The sequence below is a fragment of the Lissotriton helveticus genome, chromosome 4_1, assembly GCF_964261635.1.
Source record: "Lissotriton helveticus chromosome 4_1, aLisHel1.1, whole genome shotgun sequence".
NCBI lineage: Eukaryota > Metazoa > Chordata > Amphibia > Caudata > Salamandridae > Lissotriton > Lissotriton helveticus.
The window spans coordinates 310005251-310029321 of NC_136063.1; the positions used below are offsets into that span (position 1 = coordinate 310005251).

At 43.5% G+C, this 24071-nt stretch overlaps 1 protein-coding gene across 1 annotated transcript in view; it reads right to left on the bottom strand.

Moving 5' to 3' along the window:
• The window catches only part of MTBP (MDM2 binding protein), a 186977-nt gene that overhangs the window by 77159 nt on the left and 85747 nt on the right, over positions 1-24071 (bottom strand). Inside the window, exons 7-12 of the mRNA XM_078686833.1 lie at positions 22460-22574; positions 19931-20065; positions 18388-18482; positions 17790-17862; positions 9295-9412; positions 3458-3631 (exon numbers count right to left, since the gene is read on the bottom strand). Of these exons, the coding sequence (XP_078542959.1) occupies positions 3458-3631; positions 9295-9412; positions 17790-17862; positions 18388-18482; positions 19931-20065; positions 22460-22574 (710 nt within the window). The remainder of the gene's footprint in view (positions 1-3457; positions 3632-9294; positions 9413-17789; positions 17863-18387; positions 18483-19930; positions 20066-22459; positions 22575-24071) is intronic.

The window sequence follows — 24071 nt, forward strand, 5'->3', positions numbered from 1 at the left end:
ATTGGGAGACCATAACCTAGGGGCGTCTCCGAAAAGAAGAAGTTCGGTCTTCCCAACATTACACTGCAGAAAATTGTTCCTCATCCATTGTGATATAGTGTTTATACCTGAAGAGAAGGTCTCTTGAATAGCTGGAGTTAGTTTATCAAATGGAAAAAGTAGCTGCGTATCGTCCGCGTAGGATATTGGGATAACCCCGAATTTCCTTAGAACATTTGCAAAGGGAGTCAAGTAGATATTAAATAAAGTAGGGCTCAAGCATGAGCCCTGTGGAACTCCCTTGGTAAGTTCAATAGGTGCTGAACGATACGGGCCTAGATTTACTGTCTGAGTACGACCAGATAAAAAACTTGCTAACCAGCGGAAGGCTGTGGCTTAAGCCACAGCCTGTTGCGAAAAATCTGTGAAAAAGCCAAGTCTTCTATTTACAATACATTACCCACCTGTGCATATTTGGACGCATTCCCGTTGTTTGTTTAATGTAGTGCTATAGACAAATTTTATGTAACAAGCATGTTTGGATGTATATTTACAGAAATATGCTGAATATTTTGAATCATAGCAGATTGTTGCAGAATGTAAGGGTGGCACACTTAGAGGTGGTTTAGCTCACTAGGGCTGCAAGCATGGCTCTACGGTGGCAAGCCATTGTGCTCACCTAGGGAATGTGCATAGAGTATTTTAGCAAACTACAGAGAGTTGTTCTTAGGGCCTGGCAAAAGCAGTCTTATCCATGGTAAAAGCATACTGGTCGACTTTTTTACTTTTAATTGTGGATCATGTGAAGTCTTTCGACGGGTGACCTGGTTAAGGTGAATGGAGTATGTACTCTTTATTGGAAGGTGTTCAATGTTTAAAACGGGGGAGACCCCCATTAAATTCGTTGGAGGCATTTTGTTTGTTAGATGGGTGAATACCAGTAAAAAAGAAAGTAACATCAATTAAATGTGGTTGACTTTACAGATACCTTAAGTGTTCAGCATGTGGTTTTTCCCCTGCTCCAGGAGTTGCTGGTACCTCCAGGTATAGGTAACTCTGGGGGTGAAGAAATACTGGTCTTTTTCTCTTTATGAGGTTCATATTGGGAAGCAGTGATGATATGGTGCATTGGCCAGGTATAGAAAATCCAGAGGATACAGCTATCACTGTAATAAATGGCTGACTGTGCAATTACTACTACCTTGCTACAAGTATGTTTTGGTGGGCCACATTTAATATATATATATATATATATATATATATATATATATATATATATATATATATATATATATATATATATATATATATCGCTCAATTTCCTCAGAGATTTGTTCGAAAATCAGCACTCGTAGACAGAAGGGTAATGCCTTTCCTCGGGTTTATTGTTACAGTGTCAACAGACGCGTTTCAGCTACAAGCCTTCGTCAGTGTTGTCAACGCGCGCCTGGCAACCAAAACATTTAAAGGGATGTCATGTGACCCTATTCACATTAGAAGAAGGACTGGTACGTTATGGGTCGCGCCATCTTGGAATGTGCAAATGCTATGATAGCATGTATGCCATTCCATACTTTGCGTAGCATATAGCCGTGTATCGGCCATACATCCTAGTGTAGGGGTTTTAATACTTGCCTGTGTTTATTTGCCATCCATAATATTTTATATTAAAGATTAACATTTAACGATGAAAACATTCGTAAGTCTTTGTGTTGCCGTGTATCGGCAGGTCACCCCATAATGGGGATTCTTATAGATGACTGGCAAGCCCCTGTATCTAGGATGAAAGAGGGGGGCACCAACCAATTACGACCCAGTCTTGGACTATGTCTATGCTTGCCGCGCTTGAAAAAAAAAAATTATAATAATCATAAAGCAATACATCCCTCAGTAGCTTGTACCCGTTCTTATACTGATGCATGACATCCAAATCAGCACTAAGGTTTAAATCAAGAATAGTGCAACTAAGTAACATTTACATGGAAAATAAGTTCATACATATTTTTCTTCATTTCCCAATATGTCTTTAGAATTCAAGCTAGATTGGGTTTAAATCATCAGTTCTAGTCAGGGATATTCGTCATCCTTTCTCCATAAGATCTCCATTATACCCTGACATTCGATTAATGCCCGTCTAGCGTCATTCAGTTCTTCAGAACTTATTTTCCATGTAAATGTTACTTAGTTGCACTATTCTTGATTTAAACCTTAGTGCTGATTTGGATGTCATGCATCAGTATAAGAACGGGTACAAGCTACTGAGGGATGTATTGCTTTATGATTATTATAATTTTTTTTTTTTCAAGCGCGGCAAGCATAGACATAGTCCAAGACTGGGTCGTAATTGGTTGGTGCCCCCCTCTTTCATCCTAGATACAGGGGCTTGCCAGTCATCTATAAGAATCCCCATTATGGGGTGACCTGCCGATACACGGCAACACAAAGACTTACGAATGTTTTCATCGTTAAATGTTAATCTTTAATATAAAATATTATGGATGGCAAATAAACACAGGCAAGTATTAAAACCCCTACACTAGGATGTATGGCCGATACACGGCTATATGCTACGCAAAGTATGGAATGGCATACATGCTATCATAGCATTTGCACATTCCAAGATGGCGCGACCCATAACGTACCAGTCCTTCTTCTAATGTGAATAGGGTCACATGACATCCCTTTAAATGTTTTGGTTGCCAGGCGCGCGTTGACAACACTGACGAAGGCTTGTAGCTGAAACGCGTCTGTTGACACTGTAACAATAAACCCGAGGAAAGGCATTACCCTTCTGTCTACGAGTGCTGATTTTCGAACAAATCTCTGAGGAAATTGAGCGCGATACTAGTGCGGGGCCCCGCCGCCGCAGACTGCACCCACTCGCGAGTGACCCGTCTTCCAAACGGCAGGGAAACAGAGCGTTGTATATATATATATATATATATATATATATATATATATATATATATATATATATATATATATATATATCTATATCTATATATAATTTGCCCTGGTTTTGAGCAATGGCCCAAATGAGAACGACAACCCATTTCCAACTCCCCTCTCTAACTGACACTTTATTGTCCGATATGTACAGAGGCAGCAGCTTTGCGATACTGTCCACTTTTCCTGCTTCTCCCTACATCCTTGAGAAGAGGCCTCTATACAAGATGCCTCTGCAATTGTTCCGATTGTCGCTTTGCATACATTTGTGCAACTTTACATTCACATTTTTGTGTTTTTGTACTTCAAACAAGGGCAAGTTACAGAAACATGATAAAATGAAAATCTCAGCTAGTGGACTCAAGTATTATCCAGCACTAAAGGTATAATAAATGGATATAAAAGAGCACAAACTTGTGAAGTAAGTTCCTGAACATAATTTTAATTATTAGTGTTCAACTTCCAGTTTAAAGATTTAAAATGTGAATAAAAAGATGATCTGCCTTAATAATAGATGTGATAGCTATCTTACCTGAAGCTGTCTGCTCAGATTTCTCCTTGATCCTCCCATTTACTATTGAAAGCGCAGCTGCACCATTGATCTGGCTGGCTGAATGAACCAAGACAGCTTTACAACCACCTCCATCGTCTCTCTGAACCAAAAAATAATAACTACACGTCTCTCCTTTCAAATCCACGTCAGGAACTAAAAAAAACAACAAGCATAAACTTGATTTTTGGGAAAAACAGGATCATACAATGCACACAAGAGAAGTCATTTCTGTACTCAACACTTCAAACCGAATAGGCCTACGTTTTGGTATGTAGAGGCATCTGTGGTCAATTCTTACGACAAGCGCAACTTTATGCGTTACAAATATATGGAAGTTGTGTCAGTTTATAAAAACCATACAAGCAATTGGTGAATGTTTGAATTAACCTCAGCCACTGATAAGAACTAAAGTCGCAGTCCAATCCACCGCTTTTTGCCCACCACAGCATTTTAGAAAGAGACCAGTTTTCTGCAATTCAGACATAAGTTGGTGAGTCAATTGTTTTTGGACACTTACCTACAGTACCACTACAAAAAGGACTTGAATACGTTTGGGGATCCATCCCCACTTACTTGGTGTTACTGCTTCAACATAATTAACCTTAGGGCTACAGGGATGATGCCCGCACATAGCCATGGATCAGTTAGAATGATACACAGACGGAAGAATGGACAGACTACGAGTATCCAAAGTACTCTGTTAATAACCTGTACTTTCATTCAACACCAGCTTTCTTTTCCCATGCATCACATCTGCTACAGAAGGAGGTAACTGCAAAACTGTGAATACGTGTTCTTTAGCACCGTTTGATCATACTAACATTCATGTAGGAGCCAACATTCAAAGCATTGTAAAGGGCATGGTCTAGACCACTGCTCCAAATATCAAACTGAGAACTTTTATGAAACCTTACTGAAGCTATTTAGTGCTAGTTGGACAGTATGAATACCTGTAGGTATTTCACAAACTGAAAAACACCATAGAATGCATGAGGGAATCCAGTGGGAAAGGGTACATTCATATTTCCTTGCTTGGATTAGGGTGAACGAAAGCACCAATCTTTAAGAGGATAGTAAGTAGGAAGGGATCATTTTCCTCTTACCACACTAACAGAAAGTCGTTATTGTCCGCAAAGAGAAACTTGAGAGGAAAATCTATTGGTTTAAACGGTAATCTCAAAGAATTACTTTGAGGGACTTCCTTGAGACAAATAATATTCTTCTTTTGGCTGGGATGACAGTGGGAAATCGGACATAATAACCAGTGTAATGGCAGATGCAGCAAATTTATTTATTTATTTATTTAAATTCTTATAGCGCGCCTGAATCAGCCCCGAAGGGGTATCTCCGCGCGTAGCTTCTGTAAGGGTTGAGAGACATATTAGGGGATGTCAGTATAGGAAAACAGAAGTAAATTAATCTAGGGTGAATAGGTATGTTTTTAATTTTTTCCTAAAAGAAAGGAGATTAGGAGTTTGTCTCAGCTGTGGAGGCAGGGAGTTCCACAGCAGGGGGCCCTTAAGTGAGGGTGCCCGGCCTCCCTGTCTTGCTCTGGTTACTCTGGGCACCTGCATCAACATGGTGTTACTGGAGCGCAAGGCACGTCCAGGAGAGTAGAGGACAAAAATGTCTTTTAGGTATTTGGGACCGGACCCATAAATACACTTATGCATTATGCAACAAAGTTTGAAATTAACGCGTTGTCTCACCGGGAGCCAGTGAAGGTGAGAGAGAAGAGGACGCGACGGGGTTCGGGGGGGGGGGGGGCATTCAAGATGAGTCTTGCTGCAGTATTCTGCACCACCTGCAGTCTGCACAGTTGTTCTTGATTGGCAGAGATGAGTAGACCATTACAATAGTCTACCCGTCCGAGAACTAGTGCTTGTACCAGCGTTTTCCTGTGGATGTCGGGCAGGAAGGGGAAAATGCGCCGTAGGAGTCCAATTACTCGGAAACACGTTCCCGTGACTTGACTGACATGATCTTTTAATATCAGTGTTTGGTCTAGGCGCACTCCCAGATTTTTTATGGTCTGTTTTGGCGCAGGGACAGGTCCTAGCTCAAGTGGCCACCAGTCCGGGGACCAGAGCAGGGTGGCCCCTCCAAACAACATGACTTCAGTTTTAGTCACATTGCAATGGAGGAAGTTCTGGGCCATCCAACCTGCCACAGCTCTCATACCATTTTGAAAAGATTGCATGACTGCGGGTGTGATGGTTTGGAAGGGAAACAACAGCTGGGTGTCATCAGCGTAGGAGATTGGGGAGAACCCGTAAGATCTTATGATGTCCGCCAAGGGGGCCACATATACGTTGAATAACGTGGGGCTCAGGCATGAGCCCTGTGGCACACCCTTGGTGAGCTTCCTACAGATAGACTTGTGGGAGCCTAACTTGACACCTTGTTGCCTATCTGCAAGAAAGCTTTCGAGCCACGCAAGAGCGGTCCCTTTTACTCCCACTCCCCTCAAGCGGCCGAGAAGAATTTTGTGCGACACCGTGTCGAAGGCAGCGGACAAATCCAATAGCACCAGAATCACTGAGCTCCCCCTGTCAAGTGACATCCTGATGTTATCAGTTACTGACAGGAGGGCTGATTCGGTGCTATGGTTGGGCCTAAAACCAGATTGAGAGTGGTCTAGGCCGCCCGCTGCCTCGATGTAGTTGGACAGGTGCGCGTTGACATGTTTCTCGGCCAGCTTGCTGAAATAGGGTAGGAGGGAGATGGGCCGGAGGTTGGAGAGCTCCGTCCAGGGGAGAGCCGCTTTCTTACGGATGGGGTTCACCACCGCTCTTTTCCATTCGGTTGGTACATATCCCTTCTTCAAAGACTGATTAATTACATCTTGAATGTGGGGACCTAGCAAAGTACTAAGGGAGGTTAAGGTTTTAACAGGGATAAGGTCATCCGGGGACCCGGATTTTACTTGGGTCATTAATGTGAGAAGCTCTCTATTATTGATAGGAGGAAATGTAGTCAGCACGGAGTTGGTGTTTTCAGTGGGGAGGGGGGCAGTCAGAGTGCCACTATCTGTTTGAGATGCTAAGATTTTATCATAAATGGATTCTATTTTATTTTCAAAGTATAGGGAGACTTCTTCGCATAGATTTTGTGAGAAGTCATCTGGACTTACACAAGCCATGGGTTTGACAAATGTCTCAAGAATCCTATAAAGTTCTTTTGGAGAATTACCAGCTTCCGTGAGCTGTTGGGCAATGTTGTTTTTACGTGCAGCTTTAATATGTTTGTAGTAGTTTGTTTGGGCTGCACGATGTGCCTTCTTGTTATCCTCTGAGTGGGATTTTCTCCATCTCTTCTCTATCCTCCTACATTCTTGCTTCTCTTTTCTGAGAGCCTCGGTGTACCATTTTTCCTGTTTGGCCACAGGTAATTGCCTAAATACTTTCAAGGGGGCAATTTTGTCAATGGCTACAGTGAGTGATTCTTGAAATATAGTTAGACTATATTCCACTTCATCAGTTTCCTTAATATCGGGTTTTTCCCATACCTTTTGTAGTGCCTCCAGTGTGAGTTTGTGCCACTGTCTGCGCATAGTAGGGGGGTAGGGATTTTTTACAAGAGCCTTTGTTAATTTTAAAAATAGTGAATTCTAATAAAAAGTGATCAGACCAGTTTAGTTGGGTCGGTTTATTGCAAGATATGTTATCAAAGTTGGTATATATCAGATCGATGCAATGTCCGCCTTCATGTGTGGGACCATGAAATAGTTGTCAGATCAGCAAACAGGCTTTTGGTCTCCATAGATTCAGGTTGGTCGGTATGTATATTAAAATCCCCTAGAAGAAGGAAATCCTCATTAGCCCGTATATGTGGGCCTAGTATCTCTAGAAGAGATATAGAGAAGCTAGGACATGTAATTGGTGGTCTATAGATAAGTGCTCCCTTAATGGTCTTTCTATTAGGAAGGGTGATTCTATAAACCATTATTTCCATTTCTTTGCAGCATTGTTTGTCTAGAATATCCAGTTTAAGGTGCTCTTTGTAGATTATAGCAATGCCGCCACCTGTTTTTTCAGGGCGGTCTGAATGATGGAGTTTATATCCCACTGGTACTCCCAGGGCAATAGCAGATATCTTGTGAGGCTTTAACCAGGTTTCAATAATGAAACAGATATCCGGAGTCAGGGAATGTATCAGGTCCCAGATCTCGATTTGGTGTTTGGGCATTGATCGAGCATTTATGAGAGTACAGTGCAAATCATCAGATGACATAGTTGGTTTGTGTAAATCAGAAGAATTAATGGAGGAATAATGGCATTTTAAACATGAGAAGGGTCCTTCATAACAAGGCCTCTTATCACTCATATAGCAAGGGGGGATGGGCTGCCTTAGTATTAGTAAAGATGATGCCTCATACCTGATGTGTTTGGCCACGCAATTTGGCGGCATAGTGGGGACCCGTCGCCCCGTCGCCCCGTCGACTCGTCCTGTCGCGGACGGGCGCAGACGGGCAGCTCTTAGGCTGGTCTTCGGCTGAATGAGGCTGCGCGCAATCGCTGCGCGCTTCCTGTGAGGCGATGGCTAAATAGCCCCCTATTAACAGCTAGAGCGCTGACCGCTCCCGGAAGTGCCTGGCCCTCACCTGTCCGCCCTCCGCACAACGGTAAAGAATTACCGAGTCGGACCGAGGCGGGCAGGAAATGGGATCGAGACCAGCACTCCGGTGGGTTACATGAGTTAAAATAAGTATTAAACAGTTAGTGATGCGCTGAGCGCTAAAACGTGCACAAGTCTTTTAAAATCAGAGGGAGTCTAAAAATGCGGCAATGTTAAGGAAGCTCTGCCAGTCACTCTAAAGAATGTCTTCCCGTTCTGCAAGCTAGCGGTATGAAGACACTGCCACCGTCTTCCACCGCAGCTGTGCAGTAAGAGGCTCCGCCTAAATAGCCCCCTGTTAACAGCTAGAGCGCTGACCGCTCCCGGAAGTGCCTGGCCCTCACCTGTCCGCCCTCCGCACAACGGTAAAGAATTACCGAGTCGGACCGAGGCGGGCAGGAAATGGGATCCGAGACCAGCACTCCGGTGGGTTACACGAGTTAAAATAAGTATTAAACAGTTAGTGATGCGCTGAGCGCTAAAACGTGCACAAGTCTTTTAAAATCAGAGGGAGTCTAAAAATGCGGCAAAGTTAAGGAAGCTCTGCCAGTCACTCTAAAGAATTTCTTCCCGTTCAGCAAGCTAGCGGTATGAAGACACTGCCACCGTCTTCCACCAAAGGATTCAAAAGCTTATAAAGTAAACATTCAACACAATGACAAGATAGTGAAAGATTATGTCAGACGCTATTATAAAGAAGAGATATTTACTCTGATAACAATTCCTTGTGGAGTACCTCTTGATACTCTGGTTCTTTTTCTGGAAGACCACATTGCTCATAGATCAATCATTTCTGAACTAAGCAACTGCTCTCAATGATAGAATAGAGCTTTACTTCTAATTAAAGTGCCTTGAAGCCTGGCCCATTTTCCCTGAATGCCTTTATGAATGCTATTATGCGACGCAGAGAGAACCAAATGAGTTTTGTATGGAGATGAGAAGGAGAATGGGCTTATTTACTAACAATAGCTGAACCCCGAAGGGGTTGGGCCCTAACCTCACTCTTCAGACACCACTCCACTCAATCTCCAGTTCAAGAGGAATAAAAACTATTCAAACCCTTTTTATTGTATCACGACTTATATCTATAGTTCCATTATTTTCAGGCCTCAAAATAAAAAGAAGGAAGAAAATATATAACAGGAAATGAGAAATGAGAACAAAAAAACACTAAAAAATAAACGGTTGGTTAATATTACCATTAATCACTTTTGGTTTCCTGATCATGTATTCCTTCCATTTTTTTGTGCTCAGCTGATTGGCTGAAGTAAAGTAGATGTTGCTAACATTACAATGCAAAACAAACAATGCTCCGACCTATAAGAAATAAAAGTAGGATAATTACTACGAATCTATCACATTTTACAGAATAAGTGGTTGAATATTTATAAATAGCACTTAATCACTTGCACCTCAAAATGCTGTAATAGGTTTACTAATACAGAATTATATAATCTTACCAACCTCGTAAGGGTGAGAGTCTGCATGGACCTCCAGGGATGCACAGTCAGTACTTCCTTCAAGCTGCAGAGCATTTTTGTAAGGGTTGTGTTACTTCACTGAGCTAACTTACTAGCTTCAACAGCGTGTCCCGTCTGGGAGACGTCCCCTAGTCACAGCTCTTTCATCCCAAAGGGGTAACTCAATTAGTGATAGATTCCAATTAGTCGCAACGTTTTTAAGTTCACATTCATTTATTTTTTCATTGTTTTCAAGAATTCCTTCATTATTTTATAAGCATTTGATTTTCAAATCCAATTGAATTGTATTCAATCACATTCTTCAAACTTATCCATCCAATGCATTTCGGCTATTATTAAGCCTTCATCAGGGATATCAATGCTGTTAGGTGTTGATCGTCAGAGCGTGGCTGGCAGGGCCTCCCTTTGTAGTGCTCGCCTTGGGTAGGGACCGTATCTAACTTACTAGCTTTGCATTATAGTGCTGCTGCCACTGTGTACTTTATATTCTGCACTTTGTGGGGGGGGGGGCATACTTTCGTAATTTTATTTTAAAAAACACGCACCTACCTATACTCTATTTCCCTGGTAGGGGCTATCTCGCCTCCTGAACTCTGCCCCATTCCGCCGCATCCAGAACGCCTCCGCCCGACTCATCCTGGACATCCCCCGATGCAGCCACATCTCCGCCACCTGAGGGACCTGCACTGGCTCCCCGTCAGCAAGAGTCTCTCCAAGACCTAGGCCCCAAGTACCTCAACGACCGCCTGACCTTCTACACGCCCACCCGCCAGCTACGTTCTACAAGCCTCGCCCTCGCCGCCGTACCACGCATCCGAAGAGCCACCGCCGGAGGAAGATCCTTCTCCTACCTGGCGGCCAAGACATGGAACTCCCTCCCCATCCACCTTCGGCTGACCTCGGACCATCTCGCCTTCAGGAGACAACTCAAGACCTGGCTGTTCGTCACGGGTGAGTAGTGCGCTATACAAATCTTATGATTGATTGATTGAGCGGAGGGCGTGACGACATTCTACCAGGCAGGGGTGCGCTATCGGCACTTCCGGGTTTCCTCTATTTCAACCCATGCCGTGGCGGTCGTGCAGCGGACGCGCTGCTGGCACGCCAAAGGCAAGCCAGTCTGTGCACGTCTGTGCCTGGCCGTCGCCAGACCCGCTGCCGATTTCATTTATAGCAGGGTCCCTTATCCTCGGAATGATATCCTCGATATTAAGAATAGTCTGAGGCCTTGCAGTCACCCCCCCTGATTTTTCATTGGAGGGTCCGTTTTGCTGCTTGAATTGTGGTTTTAACTCTAGGGCGTCCATCATACCCTTCTGCCCCCCACCTAGCTCCAGTCCGGAGATCAAACTTTTCAGCCTGAATTGTCGTTCTTTAGCTAAGCATTTCGCAGATGTATACGACCTGCTACAGGATGAAGGCCCGGACGTCCTCTACCTGAGACGTGGTTGTCAGCTGATATGGTGGCTGTACCAGGCCTAGCACTTCCCACGGGTTTTAGTATTCGGACTCTCAATAGAGAGTGTAGGGGGGTGGGATAGCAGTTATCTTGAAATCTTGCTACCCATGAACTTTTGTCAAGGAGTCCCTGGCTGGGTGCGAATCTGCGCGCTTTGGGGATCACCTTCAATGCTAACTACACCATGTCTGGCCTATTGATCTATCGCCCTCCAGGGCCCTCCAAGGAGTTTAGGGCTGCACTTATTGAGGCTGTGTGCCCCTTAGCTATGAGAGCAGCTAACATTAGCATCGTGGGTGATCTGAATCTGCACTTGGATAACTCTCAGCATACTGATATGGTCAACTTCCTGGCTTATCTTGCAGCATGTCAGTTATCTCATCTGGTGCGGGCCCCATGCACTCTGCGGGTCATTTACTGGAACCAGTTTTTTTTCCAACTTTTTGCTCCAGAGCATCCACACCCCTATGCCGATCTGCTGGTCTGATCATTATTTAATCACTATGACACTTTCCGTAGTGTAGTGCCTGTGAGGAGCATGTCGCAGAAGTCTGTACTTAGACGCCACTGGCATAAACTCGATATTGCTCAATTTCTTGGCCTCCTCTCTATGACCATGGTCGGCACTCTGACCGATAGATTGTCAGACTGGATTCTCCGTGCTTTGGACTCTCTCATCCACGTAAAGTGGTCAAAAAGTCGTACTACCAAATCCAATCCTTGGCACAATGCTAAGCTTACATCCCTACGGAAGGTGTGCAAAAAGCTGGAGAGAGCTTGGAAAAGGGACAACGACCCTAATTTGAAGGGTGGTATCAGGCAGCCATTAAAAAATACCACGGGGCTATCCAGACTGAACAGGCATCCTACTATGGGGCCAAGATCAGGAGCAATAATAACCCCTCCAAAAGTATCTTTTCAATACTGAAAGCTCTTAAATCATCAACAGCCCGAAATACGACCGTAATATTGTCAGATAAGCAATGTGAGTCTCTTGCCTCCTTTATTGAGAAGGTAGAAATGATCTACAAGTCCTTCCCTCAGATAGCGTTATGTTCTGATTGTGTGCCAAGAGAAGCCCCTCTATGCATACTCTGGCTGGCTTCCCGCCAATCTCACATGAGGAGCTGTCTGTGCTCTGTAGCAAGATTAGGTCTAGATCTACCACGGATTCACTGAAGCCGGACCAGTTTATGAATATCCTACCTGTGCTCCTTTCTCCCTTGAGCCAGGTGATCAATCTGTCTCTCTCTATGGCAGTTGTCCTCAGCTCATGGAAGCAAGCCAGGGTGGTCCCCATGCTAAAAAAACCTAATCTTGATGTAGCAAAACCAGCGAGTTTCCGTCCCATCTCCCTCAAACCCTGGGTCTCTAAGATCTCGGAGGCCATATTATTCTATCTGGAGGACAATAACATACTGGACCCCTCTCAGAATGGGTTTCATTCTGATCACAGCACAGAATCTGCTCTCCTAGCTGTGACCGAACACCCGAGGGGGGCTTTAGACGAGGGTTGTACTTCGGCACTGATCCTATTGGATCTTAGGTCGCGTTCGACACTGTGTCCCACGAGACCCTGCTGAAACGGCTGGAGGAGGCGGGTATCACAGACTCTGCCTGGACTGGTTTGCCTCTTTTCTTACAGAGAGGACCTTACAGGTAGCCACTACCCCCCCCCCCCCTTTCGCCTCTAAGATCTACACTATCAAACAGGGGGTGCTGTAGGGCTCAGCCTTGAGCCCAACCCTCTTTAATTCTTATGTCCAACCGCTAGCTAGGCTGGCAAAGAGCAGAGGGCTCACAGCTGTGTCCTATGCGGTTGACACTCAGTTGGTAGTCACATTCTCGGACAATCTAACTTGGGACTCATCTAAGTTTAGGAGCGACCTTGAGGCCATTGCGGAGTGGATGACTGCCAACTGTCTCCAGATCAACGCTAGCAAGTCCGAGGTTTTCCTGGTAGGTAAAGACACTGAGCTGTGGAGTGAGCACTGGTGGCCTGCCACTTTGGGGCATGCACCCGCCACCAAACAGGTGGTAAGAAACCTGGGCGTCTGGTTAGACGCTTCTTTCTGCTTCCAGATACAAACCAAGAAGGTGTCAGGGACCTGTTTCGGTATATTGCGTGGGCTCAAACCTCGGTTAGGGTTTTTTGACCCATCCATAAGGCAGGTCATTGTCCAGGCTTCTATATTGTCAAGACTGGACTATGCCAGCTCACTTTATCTTGGGTCTAATAAAACTGAAATCTTGCGACTGCAAAGGGTTCAGAATGTTGCGGCAAGAACTCTTCTTCGCCTGCCCAAGACATGCTCAGCGTCTAGTGCCATTAGTCGGCTTCATTGGTTGCCTGTGGCCAAACGTATAGAGTTTAAGTCCCTCTCTATCGCCTTTAAAATCATGAACTCTTCCTCCCCAGCTGTCCTGGCCAAAATGCTTGTACCACACACTCCTCTCCGTCAACTTCGGTCAATGGGACAACATCTGGCAGTCATCCCTAGGATGAGGAGGGTACGCGCTGCGGGCGTTCCTTTCACACAATGGCTTCCAACTTTGGAACGTGCTTCCCTTCTCCATCCGCAATTTGAAGAGTTATCTGGCATTTCAGAAAGCAATTAATACATACCTCTTCCCTCAGTTGTAAGCCTCTTCCGTTGGTGGAGGCTTTGCAGTTTTCTGCTGTCAGCGCCGGGACGCCCCTCTGCTGGGGCAGCTGTGCGCTTAATAAACTGTACAACATAACATAACAGTGAGATGGATCTCTGCAGGGGGATACCTTCAAGTGAGATAGGCTGCTTCAGTCCAAGTTCTCAAGCAAGTACCTTGAACATATATTTCAAGCATTTGACACCTTGGCATAGGAACGTGAACAGAAAGAAGGGCTCCTTACGAGATGCCTTACAAGTTGCAAAAAATGAAAAACACTGCCAATGCCTTAATATTTAAATAGTAAAGAAATCAATGCCAAAAACGTGTTTAGTTTTATACAAAACTGAATAATTGAGTGTGAGTGATTGCCGGACATGAGCTGCCGAGTGCCCGAGTCGCAATGGCGAGGGCGACACTGTTACTTACCGGACAAGGTGATAGCGAGATTCTGGCGTAGAAGACCGCCGATAATGCCCCCATGCTCTCTGTTTGTACAGTGACAGGACTTCCCACACAACGGCGAGGAAGAGGGCGGGACTAACCCCGGAAGCAGATCCACGCCGGGACTAAAAACCTGGAAAGAGACGGAGGACGGGCGCGAAGAGACCGGAAGAGTAGAAGAACGCCGAGAGGAACGCCAAGAGGATCGGGAACAGGAGAAAGAAACGGAAGGTCGAGAAGACGCGAAAGAAGGTGAAGCGGAGGAGCGAGAAGGAGAAGAAACGTGGTGCGAGGACTGTTGGTCCCCAACGCAGGTGGCTGAAGAGCGGCCGCGACTCAGGAGAGTTGCGGCAGAGCCGGTTAGTGTTGGGAACAGGGGGAGTGGGGTCTAGGGGAACGGGAGGAGGGGGGGGTGTATGTACAGAAGGGTGGCGGGCGGTTCCTCGTAGAAGGAAGGTTCGTTTTAAGTCTTTGGCAGGTATTTTCTGTTCTTGTTCACTCCCCAATAATCAGTGAAAGCAACTGAGTTCTGTCAGGCCAAATCACTATTTGCCTACCTCTCTTGATATATTGTGAGTCCTTTCTAATTGCACTGGGCACTATATTCCTAGCCAGGTCCTACACTATCCCCCTTCACCCTACCGACACTATCCCCCTTCACCCTACCGACCCCGTTATCCCTCACAATTCCCGACTATCCTTCATTCCATAAGCAAACACCTACTGGGTGTGGTGATGGTGGCAAGCCTATAGGAAACAGGAATTCTGACGGCTCCTTGTTCTTCTTTTCTCTTCTGAGCCTCCCTGGGAAAGGACCATCCAGCTTGCAAGCTGAACCCATACGAACAACGAGGAGACCCGAAGCCCCACCTAGAGAAGAGAAGCAATATCCAAGCCTTGGAAACCCAAACTGTTCCTTTGCCGGAACTTGTTAAATAAAAGTAGTTCCACTGGCACACTACATATCGCCTCCTCGTCTGTTTATCCGGCCCGCCCTCCCACATTGAGTAAATCAAAGCAGAGGTAAATCTTGAAAAAGAGCATTAGGAATACACAATCCTAATTAGATTATATTATATTTTCTACAACACTCAATTTAAAATAAAAAATCTTTGAACCTGGAAACAATGATAAAATTGACTATGCAAAAAGTTGTAGGTGAACAAATACAACCAGAGGTATGAAGATTCCATCTTGTCAACAGGTTGGGTCTTCACCAGAACTTAGCAGTTAAATGGGATGCCAGACTATTGCATGACAAGAAACAGTTTGTTCATTCTACAAATGTGGAGTAAATATTTAAACTAAATATTGCTTATATGCTGTTTGGATGTGAACGGTTAGTTTGCGGCAGCGAGAGACCTAAATTTACATTAAACAATTATGCATTTAAATCTCATATTTACAATCCGGTGCACAGTGACTCAGGTGTTAATACAGATATCCACTGTTCTTATACATCAGGCAGACAAGTCACAGAAAATGTAGCTGTGTTCCAGGTCATAATTAATCAATTCAGATAAATGTGAATATTAAGGCTAACATCTGCATTCGCTTGAGGGCATGGGGTGAGGGGGACGGGGGTGGAACCTAACAGATTTACTAGTGCTATGTAGCTTCCATGAGGTCCCACAAACGTTCTTCAGCGCATTTACAATGTCACAAAGTCCATGCCATCAACAGTGTTTTGAATGTTCGATCCAGAGCAGACACCTACTTTTGGTACAGTAATTTAGCATTGTTTTCTAGAAGAATCATGCAAGATGATGTGAAGGTCTTTTCTGATGCAATGCCACCAGACACTATGTAGGATGGGTTACATTTTCTTTCTTGGAGCACGTAATATCACTCAAACGCTCATATTCACCAGATGAGCACAATGTTGCATTTGCCAGAATTTGCTTTCAGTGGAAGGCAGAATATGGACCACAGTGATACCTTAAGTAGGGTGGGAGGTCCTACCTTCCTATCCATACACCATCATCAAGAATCCACTGACAACTGGAATGAACGAAAGAAGAAAATGGGAAGGCATCCAGGCAATGCTGTAAGTTAACCTCATGGAGTCAGCACTGGGGGTGGAGTTAACAAGTATAGTAAAAACAGGGTAGAAGCAGGTTCTACATAATGAGTTCCTTGCATAAACCTCACACTAGCATAGATCATGGTTCTGTTCTAGGTGTCTAATATCTAAGATAGGCACTGCTGAATTGTCAGAGGCGCCAATTAGTAGCCAAGAACATGTCACAGGCCGGCCATTGCAGTCTGTGCAGTTTTAAATGCCATTTCGACCAGGCATGATAAACCTATTGCCAGGCCCAAACCTCCCTTTTTAATACATATATGTCATACCTAAGGTAGGCCCTAAACGGCCCACAAGGCAGGGCGCAGCACATTAAAAAGTTGGACATACACTTTTAAAATGTACATGTCCTGGTAGTGAAAAACACTCCTTTGTTTTCAATACTTGAGGCCTACCTCTCCCATAGGAGAGCATTGGGTTAACTTATTACATTTAATAAATGAAAGCTTTCAATTGGGAGCAGGTTGGAATGTAGAATTTGGTGGCTAAAGAACTTTAAGCTAAAATCATCTTTAATGGTAAAGTCGGTTTTTGTGTCACAATTCTGTCGAAGAAAAAGCACTGGTCCAGTTTCTTGAACGCAGGACCGCCAGAGTGACTCTATGCACTAGTTGGCTGGCCTCCTGATCAGAGCCCTCAGGAAAGAAAAGGCTCCAACCACCTTGAACCAAGCACCTGAACTCTCTCTGCTGCGAGTCCTAACCCCAGGTGATGCCACCCTAGTCCTGGTTCCTTGGATGTTTGGGCCTGAAGGAGCTCTGCCAGTCAAGCTGTAGTCCTTTTAAGCAGAACCAACGCAGAGTGACGCCTTTGCATTTCAAGCCCCTTATGGTCTGCATACTCGATGACGACACAGGACTCAGCATCTCAGCCCGCAGCTCCTCGGAACTGTCAATGTGCGACACATCCCCAACATGGGATCTTGCAACGTTCCGCAAACCAGTATTCAAGGAACTTTGTTGAGCAGGGCTAACTCTGTCCCTGTAGCCTGCCACGCTCCATCGCAGTTAACCTGAACTTTGACTTTGGCCCAGTCTGGCGCAACCTAATAACAGTTGGCATCTCTTTTTAAGCCAGGGGCAGACACAGGAAAACTGGCAGAAGAGAGACTAAAGAAGATTAAATTAACAGGATAAGCGAGAGTACCAGTGCAGAGCCCTTGGAGTGAAAAATAAATACTGAGGTGTGGGTGTATAAAGTGGCAGAACTGGCAAGTATATATGTACATATGTTCTCAACCAATGTAACCAATGTAACTCTGCTGTACAGCAGGTGTTCTGTTGCCCTGCCTAGTAGCCAGGATCTTATATGAGCACGGAGAACTGTGATATGACCAGTTGATATCTGGTAGTCTAGTGAGAGAAGCAAGGCAGCTGCAGGGAGTGAATAAGACGTGTTACCCCTCAGGGTCATAAACTAAACAAAAGTAAAAGATGATGGACAATAGGTCCTAAGGTTGAAAGTCTGATGATGGCAAACGTACAACCAAAACTGAATTTATGCAAAGTTGAAACGAGAACAGCAGGTTCTAAAGATATGCAGAACCATAGTCAAAATGCAGAATGTTGTCAATGTACAAACCTTCCCACAAAGAGAAGACAGCTGGTCCAATAACAGCTTGGATTTTTCTTTGTGGCTGTTTCTCGTCAAGGTGCTGTGAAACATGTTAAAGAAAAACTTGTATCCACATTGTGTACTTACTAGCATTTCACATAATACAGTATTAAACTGTTCAGGATTGCATATTCTATTACAGCAATATCTGCCCTTTACAGTTTTGAATATTACTTTAAATCTAACTACCTTTAACCAAGATCACACATTTGACAGAAAATATTTTTTACTCCAGACTTTTGAGGTTAGGCATGGTGGCCTTTTTTCTCTCTGCTGGTGTTATTTGTGTTAAAGAAACAGCTGTTCACATTACCAGTTGGACAATGGTAGGTTTTCAAGTGAAAAGATACGTGCTTGGACATCCATACCTTCCTGGGCCTCTGTTTAGAGAGATCTAAGCCACAAAACAATCAGTGAGGAAGAGGTTGAGAGGAAACCGTGGTGCGCACATCATCAGAAATGATCTTTTCCACAATACATTTTGGTGGACAGGTACCCCACCCCCATTTTGCTTTAACCGCATTGCATTTATGTGGGTAAAATATGCTGTGAAGTTAAAGGATACAGTTCAAATTCAAGATCTGAAATGATGTAGTGAGGGAGATCTTGAACCACCACCATCTGCACAAACTGTAAAACAGGACTGTAATAATGGAATGCCTGCAAAGACATACAATAAATCAATTAGAATGGTCTAAATAAATTTCATTTATTCATACTTATGTTGATGGTGTTCGCAATACCATGAAACTAAAAGTATAACTCTAAACATTCATTGCAAACCAGAAATTACAACATTTATGGCAAGATAACATTAAACCGTTGCGGTACCTATAAACTAGTCAATAAAAATTCTAAAGCTTATGAATTTCTATATTCAATGTCCATTAAAGATGGAATCAAAGTAATAAAACTTGTTTAGGTCTCACTTAAGTATTTATGTCTCATTTTGTTGTAATAGTAGTGCCCATTTAGTTGCATAGTGGTCCTCTCCAACATACAAACTGACATACAGTAGGTCATAATACTGGCACTCAAATTCCTGTTAAATGCTCAGCTCAGTGCAAAAACAAACATGTTTGCAGGAATGTAACAGTAATCTCCATAATAACTACACAGCAATAATTGGTCACAGCAGGACTCCCTGCTTCTATAATATTGAATTTTCTATTTTATCTCTGGTGCACTTTTCTTCAGCCTAGGTCACAAGCCATGGTTGTTCAATATACTTTAAGGTCCGCTTGTCTGAAAGTTATGCAGTCCTGGAGCTTTATCAACGACGACCTTATTTCCATCACCAGCCACAGCCCAAAAGAGTCCTCCACATGAATATTGAGCTTAGAAACCAGCCCCAAATTCAAAAATCCAACCTAAGCCTCATGAGTGAGACCACTTTTTTACAGGGGATACTTTAGAATACATACAAATCAATAAGAAATCTAAATAGATAGATATGCATTACTTAAATTTAATTTGAAATAAAAAGAATTAATATATTTAACAAGTCTTTGGAATTTTCTCTTAACCTTTGACCTCAACAAACATGAATTTTCAACAAAAGCCCTTGTACATGGTACTTAATGTCTGTCTGAACAAGCACCAGCCTATCCACTTTTCCCTCATCTGGCATTTGTTTATATTTCTGAGAGTTAAATATAGTTTAAATGCATTTCTTTTAAATATGTGTTGTTTGTAAAGAGCACAGACACTCCTTTTGGGTAGAATAGTGCCACAGACAAATTTTAAATAAATTAACAATGACAAAGCTATGCAGAGAATATGGCAGACATGCTACTGTAATAAGCACCATAACATGTAGTGCAGACTAGCATGGACAAATAGGATTGACCACTCATGCCAATCCATGCCTTAAATTGATAACTTAAGACTCACTACATTTGTTTTATTGTAGGCTAATCCCAATAAAGAGAAAACAAAAGTATGAAACTCAATTAAATCGTTTGCACACTATCCTTAGGCATTTTAACATGCATGATGATTTAAAGGGGTCACAGAGAAAGTAGAAGCCACTGCAAAGTTTTGTGATGGCCTTATAGACAAATTTAAAGTAGAAGTACCCAACAAAAGAACAATCATCGGTCCCTTACCTCTGGTAATGTGCTCAACTTTTTTGGCTGTTTACCTTCCTTGGTAAATGATCTTATGATTTCATGTAGTGTGCTATAATTGTTCTTTATTGATCTTCTTAAGCAGAATTCGGGAAACTTAATTTCAGATGCAAACTCAAGAAGAAAGAGAATAAGGAAACACTTAAAATACATCACATTGTTATTCTGACAAATCAAGAACATGCAATATGTGCTTTGTATACCTACAATGAAAAATAACGTTTATTGTCTTGTATCAGCTCTTCCGTTAAGGTAAATGTCCTAAATTTATATATGGTGAGAACTTAGAAATACTCTAAACAGCTACAGTCCAAATCGCAAACAGTCCATAAGGCATCTGCCTGTGACATTAACATTTCTTTTTGAAGGATTACCCAAAAACTGCAATGGATCACTACAAAAGGAGGGGGCAGGAGGATCACATATAACAAAAAATGTATATTGGGAAATAAGTCACACGTCAGCAAATTCAGCTGCTCAAAGGCTGCCATGTTTTATAATGATGTGAATATATTCCAAAAGAACAAATTACTTCCCTTCTGTAACACTCATTCTGGTAGATACTCTAACAGTAGATTCCTCACCTTTAGAATATCCCCAGGTGCCAGACTGGATAGAGAAGATTCTTCAACCTAGCCCCTACGCATCATGCAGCTCTGTGTCCATTCTGCCCTGCCCCGAAGTGATGACTGGAGCATATAGGATCCACTCAAGTGTGCTGGTGTCAGTTTCTTTCCAGACAACATAATCAACCTTGGATACCAAGCCCAAGAAGGAATTGCTTCTGCCCGTGTCTAAATCTCCAATTTGGAACCTTTTAGATGGAAAGACACCATTCCACACAAAGGGGAGGCAGGTGGGCAGTGAGGAATCTATAGTTAGAGATGTCACTTTTTCTTGGATACTGCAGATTATTCCTCTTTATAATAGATACCAAAGCAATGCCTACCCACGGGTATGGGCCGGACTCATACCAACAAGTCCTGCAGGAACGAACTTTCAAAATGCTCCTCCAGTTGTACCTAGCGGTCAAGGAAGTAATGCTTCATGAGCGGATGCCTACATAGCAGCATGACAAGTATCCAGGATGGGCATTTCACGTGCTAACACAGTGGTGGATACTTGCCCATGGTGGAATGCGTCCTCATCACCTCTATAGATTGCTTCCAGGCTTCCATTTCTTCACTGCACTATCTTTATTTGCCCCAGAGAAACCCACAAACCGCTTACTGTCTATTCAATGGTCTTTGGTAGGATAGTTGTAAAAGCAGGGCACTCTTTTGGTGTGCCAAAGATGTAGTCTCACTTTCTCTTTTAAGGGGTAAGTGAGGAGGGCCAACGAATATTAGGAGAGTGATGGATTGCCCACCGAGAAAGCAATATTATGAGGTAGCAGTTCACTGCAGACTCATTTGAAAAAAAAAACCTTTGTAAGTATTGGGATGCATAATCCATCCAGAGATGAGAAGCTATAATAAAAACAGTTTATAACAACTTGCCAAATATTAGAATTACCCAAAACACTGCGGAAAAAGCAAATAGGTGATGTGTGTATACATAAAAAGACATGACGACACCCGAATAATATTTGCCTTTAACCCCTTCCATGCTGGTGACTAACCCCAGCCGTCACGCTCCACGGTGCTCGTGTGCTGATGACGGCTGGGGTTACACCACAACCCGTCCTGTGTGATGGCTGTCTGGAAAGTATGCACAAAGCCTAGCTACCACTCTGCTTAAGACGTGGGTTGGAGTCAGGCTGCAAAGCACAATGGGTCATAAGCACATAGAAATGCCCAAAAAGTGGCATTCCTACAACAGTAATGAAAAAAACACCTACACCAATAAGCAGGATTTATCACCATTATTCCAAACATACCAAACATACTCCAAACCGATCAGAAATTACCACTTACAAACATATAAGGGAATTCCCAATGCTAACCCATGAGAGGAGCAGCACTCACTGCAGTGTAAAACGGAATAGGGTGTTTGTCACTAGCAGGACATGTCAAACAATAACAGGCACATGTCCTACCTTTTACCTACGCAGCACCCTGCCCATAGGGCTACATAGGGCCTACCTTATGGGTGACCTATATGTAGTAAAAGGGGAGTTTCAGGCTTACCAAGTAACTTTAAATGCCAAGTCAATGTAGCAATAATCTGTGCATTCAGGCCCTGCAGTGGAAGGCATGAGACCGGTATAAAAGGCCACTTCTGTGGGTGGCGCAAACGGCACTGCAGGCCCATTAATAGCATTTCACTTAAAAGGCCTGGGTAAATGGGATCCCACTGTACAAGGGACTTTGGAGAGAGCACATGTACTTTGGGCAAGTTACCACTGCTATTCAGTGCTAGAGTCCTAAATCCAACAAAAACGGGTCAGAAAAAAATACATGAAGAAGGCGAAAAGTTTGGGGATAATCCTGCAAAAAGGGTCAGGTCCAACAATTCCCAAGGCACCTTACTAAAGAAACATGCTGACAAGGACACACAAAGGATTACCTTTCTCTCGTATATTTGAATCTTCCCTCTCCACAATTCCTTAAAGTCGATTATTGTTCCAAGATCATCTGGGGCTATAATGTTAGCCAAAAGGTAGTCTGCTATCTTCTGCCAACTAAAGAAGAAAAAAAATAATTGTATTCCTGCACAATATTGTACTGATAACGAGAAAATAATCTTGCATATGCATCTTATAGAAAAAACGATATATCATCATGCGTCTATTAAGCAAAAAACAGAACATTACTCTGTGTATTCAGCACAACTAACTTAGATACACCATCAATTTAGCTCAATAGTACTTTCACTCCAAAGATGTGCGACATATTTTTGGGAAACAAGTATCCATCACCCTGTAGTAAGCGCAACAGCCATGCAAGCACATTGTAAGTTATTCATGTTCTTCGCTTTGTAAATATGAGACACTGCTCTGATGTCAGGGAAACATTCAGGGTGAGGCACCCAAGCTATGTGGTGACTGGCAGTGCTAGAAGCAAAAGCACTGTCCCAGGGACAGGCCTTTTTACCTACATTGCTATGGACTTTTAAAATACCAACCCGACATGGCAAAATAAACCATTCTGCCAAGTCCAAAACCTTCCTTTTTATTATTTATAAGTTACCTATAAGGCGGGCCTCAGAAGCCGATAAGGCCGGCAACAGAATATTAAAAACAAAGGACATTTCTTCTATGCTTTACATGTCTTAACAGAGAACACCCGCTATTGTCAATTTCACTGCAGCGAGGCTGGTAGTCCGATTGGCTAACATGGGGTTACAGTAGTACAACCACAAAGTGCTAACTCCCATTTGGGACCACCAAATATAGTATTTCAAGGTAGCAAATGATTTGCTACATTTAACCAAACTTTTTGCTGAAGACTAATTTAAAGTACATTTTATTAAGATGACTTAAGAAAGGCAGTACTTTCCTGCCCCAAAGTTCTAATAGTGGTTTCTGATTCACTACACCAGTTGTCATCCAAGACAGCCTGCTGCCCTCTGGCCAGGTGTGAATAGCTCCAAGTAAAGGGGAACAAAAGCCTTGTTGGTGAAAGGAGGTGTGCCCTCCTCTTGACAGGATGCCCAGAGGGCTGTGACCGCAGATGGCCAAGTTTCAAAGGGCCAGGCAAATGCAAGTCACACCTTAGCTTGCCCTCTTTTTAGCATAAGTAGACAAGCTGGTATCTCTTCCACAGGTGAAAAACCTGTTGCAGAACTGATTTTCCAGGGAGAGCTGCTCATTTTACTGGACACACCTCAGGGTTGTGCCAATAGCTCATACACAGGAAAGAAGGATTCGGACATCTTGGATTTGGGCAGAGAGATGCACTGTGGGATTGTTTAGTGCATACCCCCCAGGAAGTGATGGGTAGAGTTTCCCGTTTATATTTTGCCCCCATTGGTTACAGAGTCCTCCCCACCCACAAACTTTAAATTGACATAAAAGTGGTACTCCCGGCACCCAGTCTCAGAACACTACTGAACTTGGAAAGAACTGAAGGAGGGCTGCACCTGCTGAAACGGAGGACCTCAGAAAGAAAGAAAGGCTGCACCAAGGCAGGACTACAGAAAGAGAAGGGATGCTCCTGCTATTGACTTCATGGCGAGA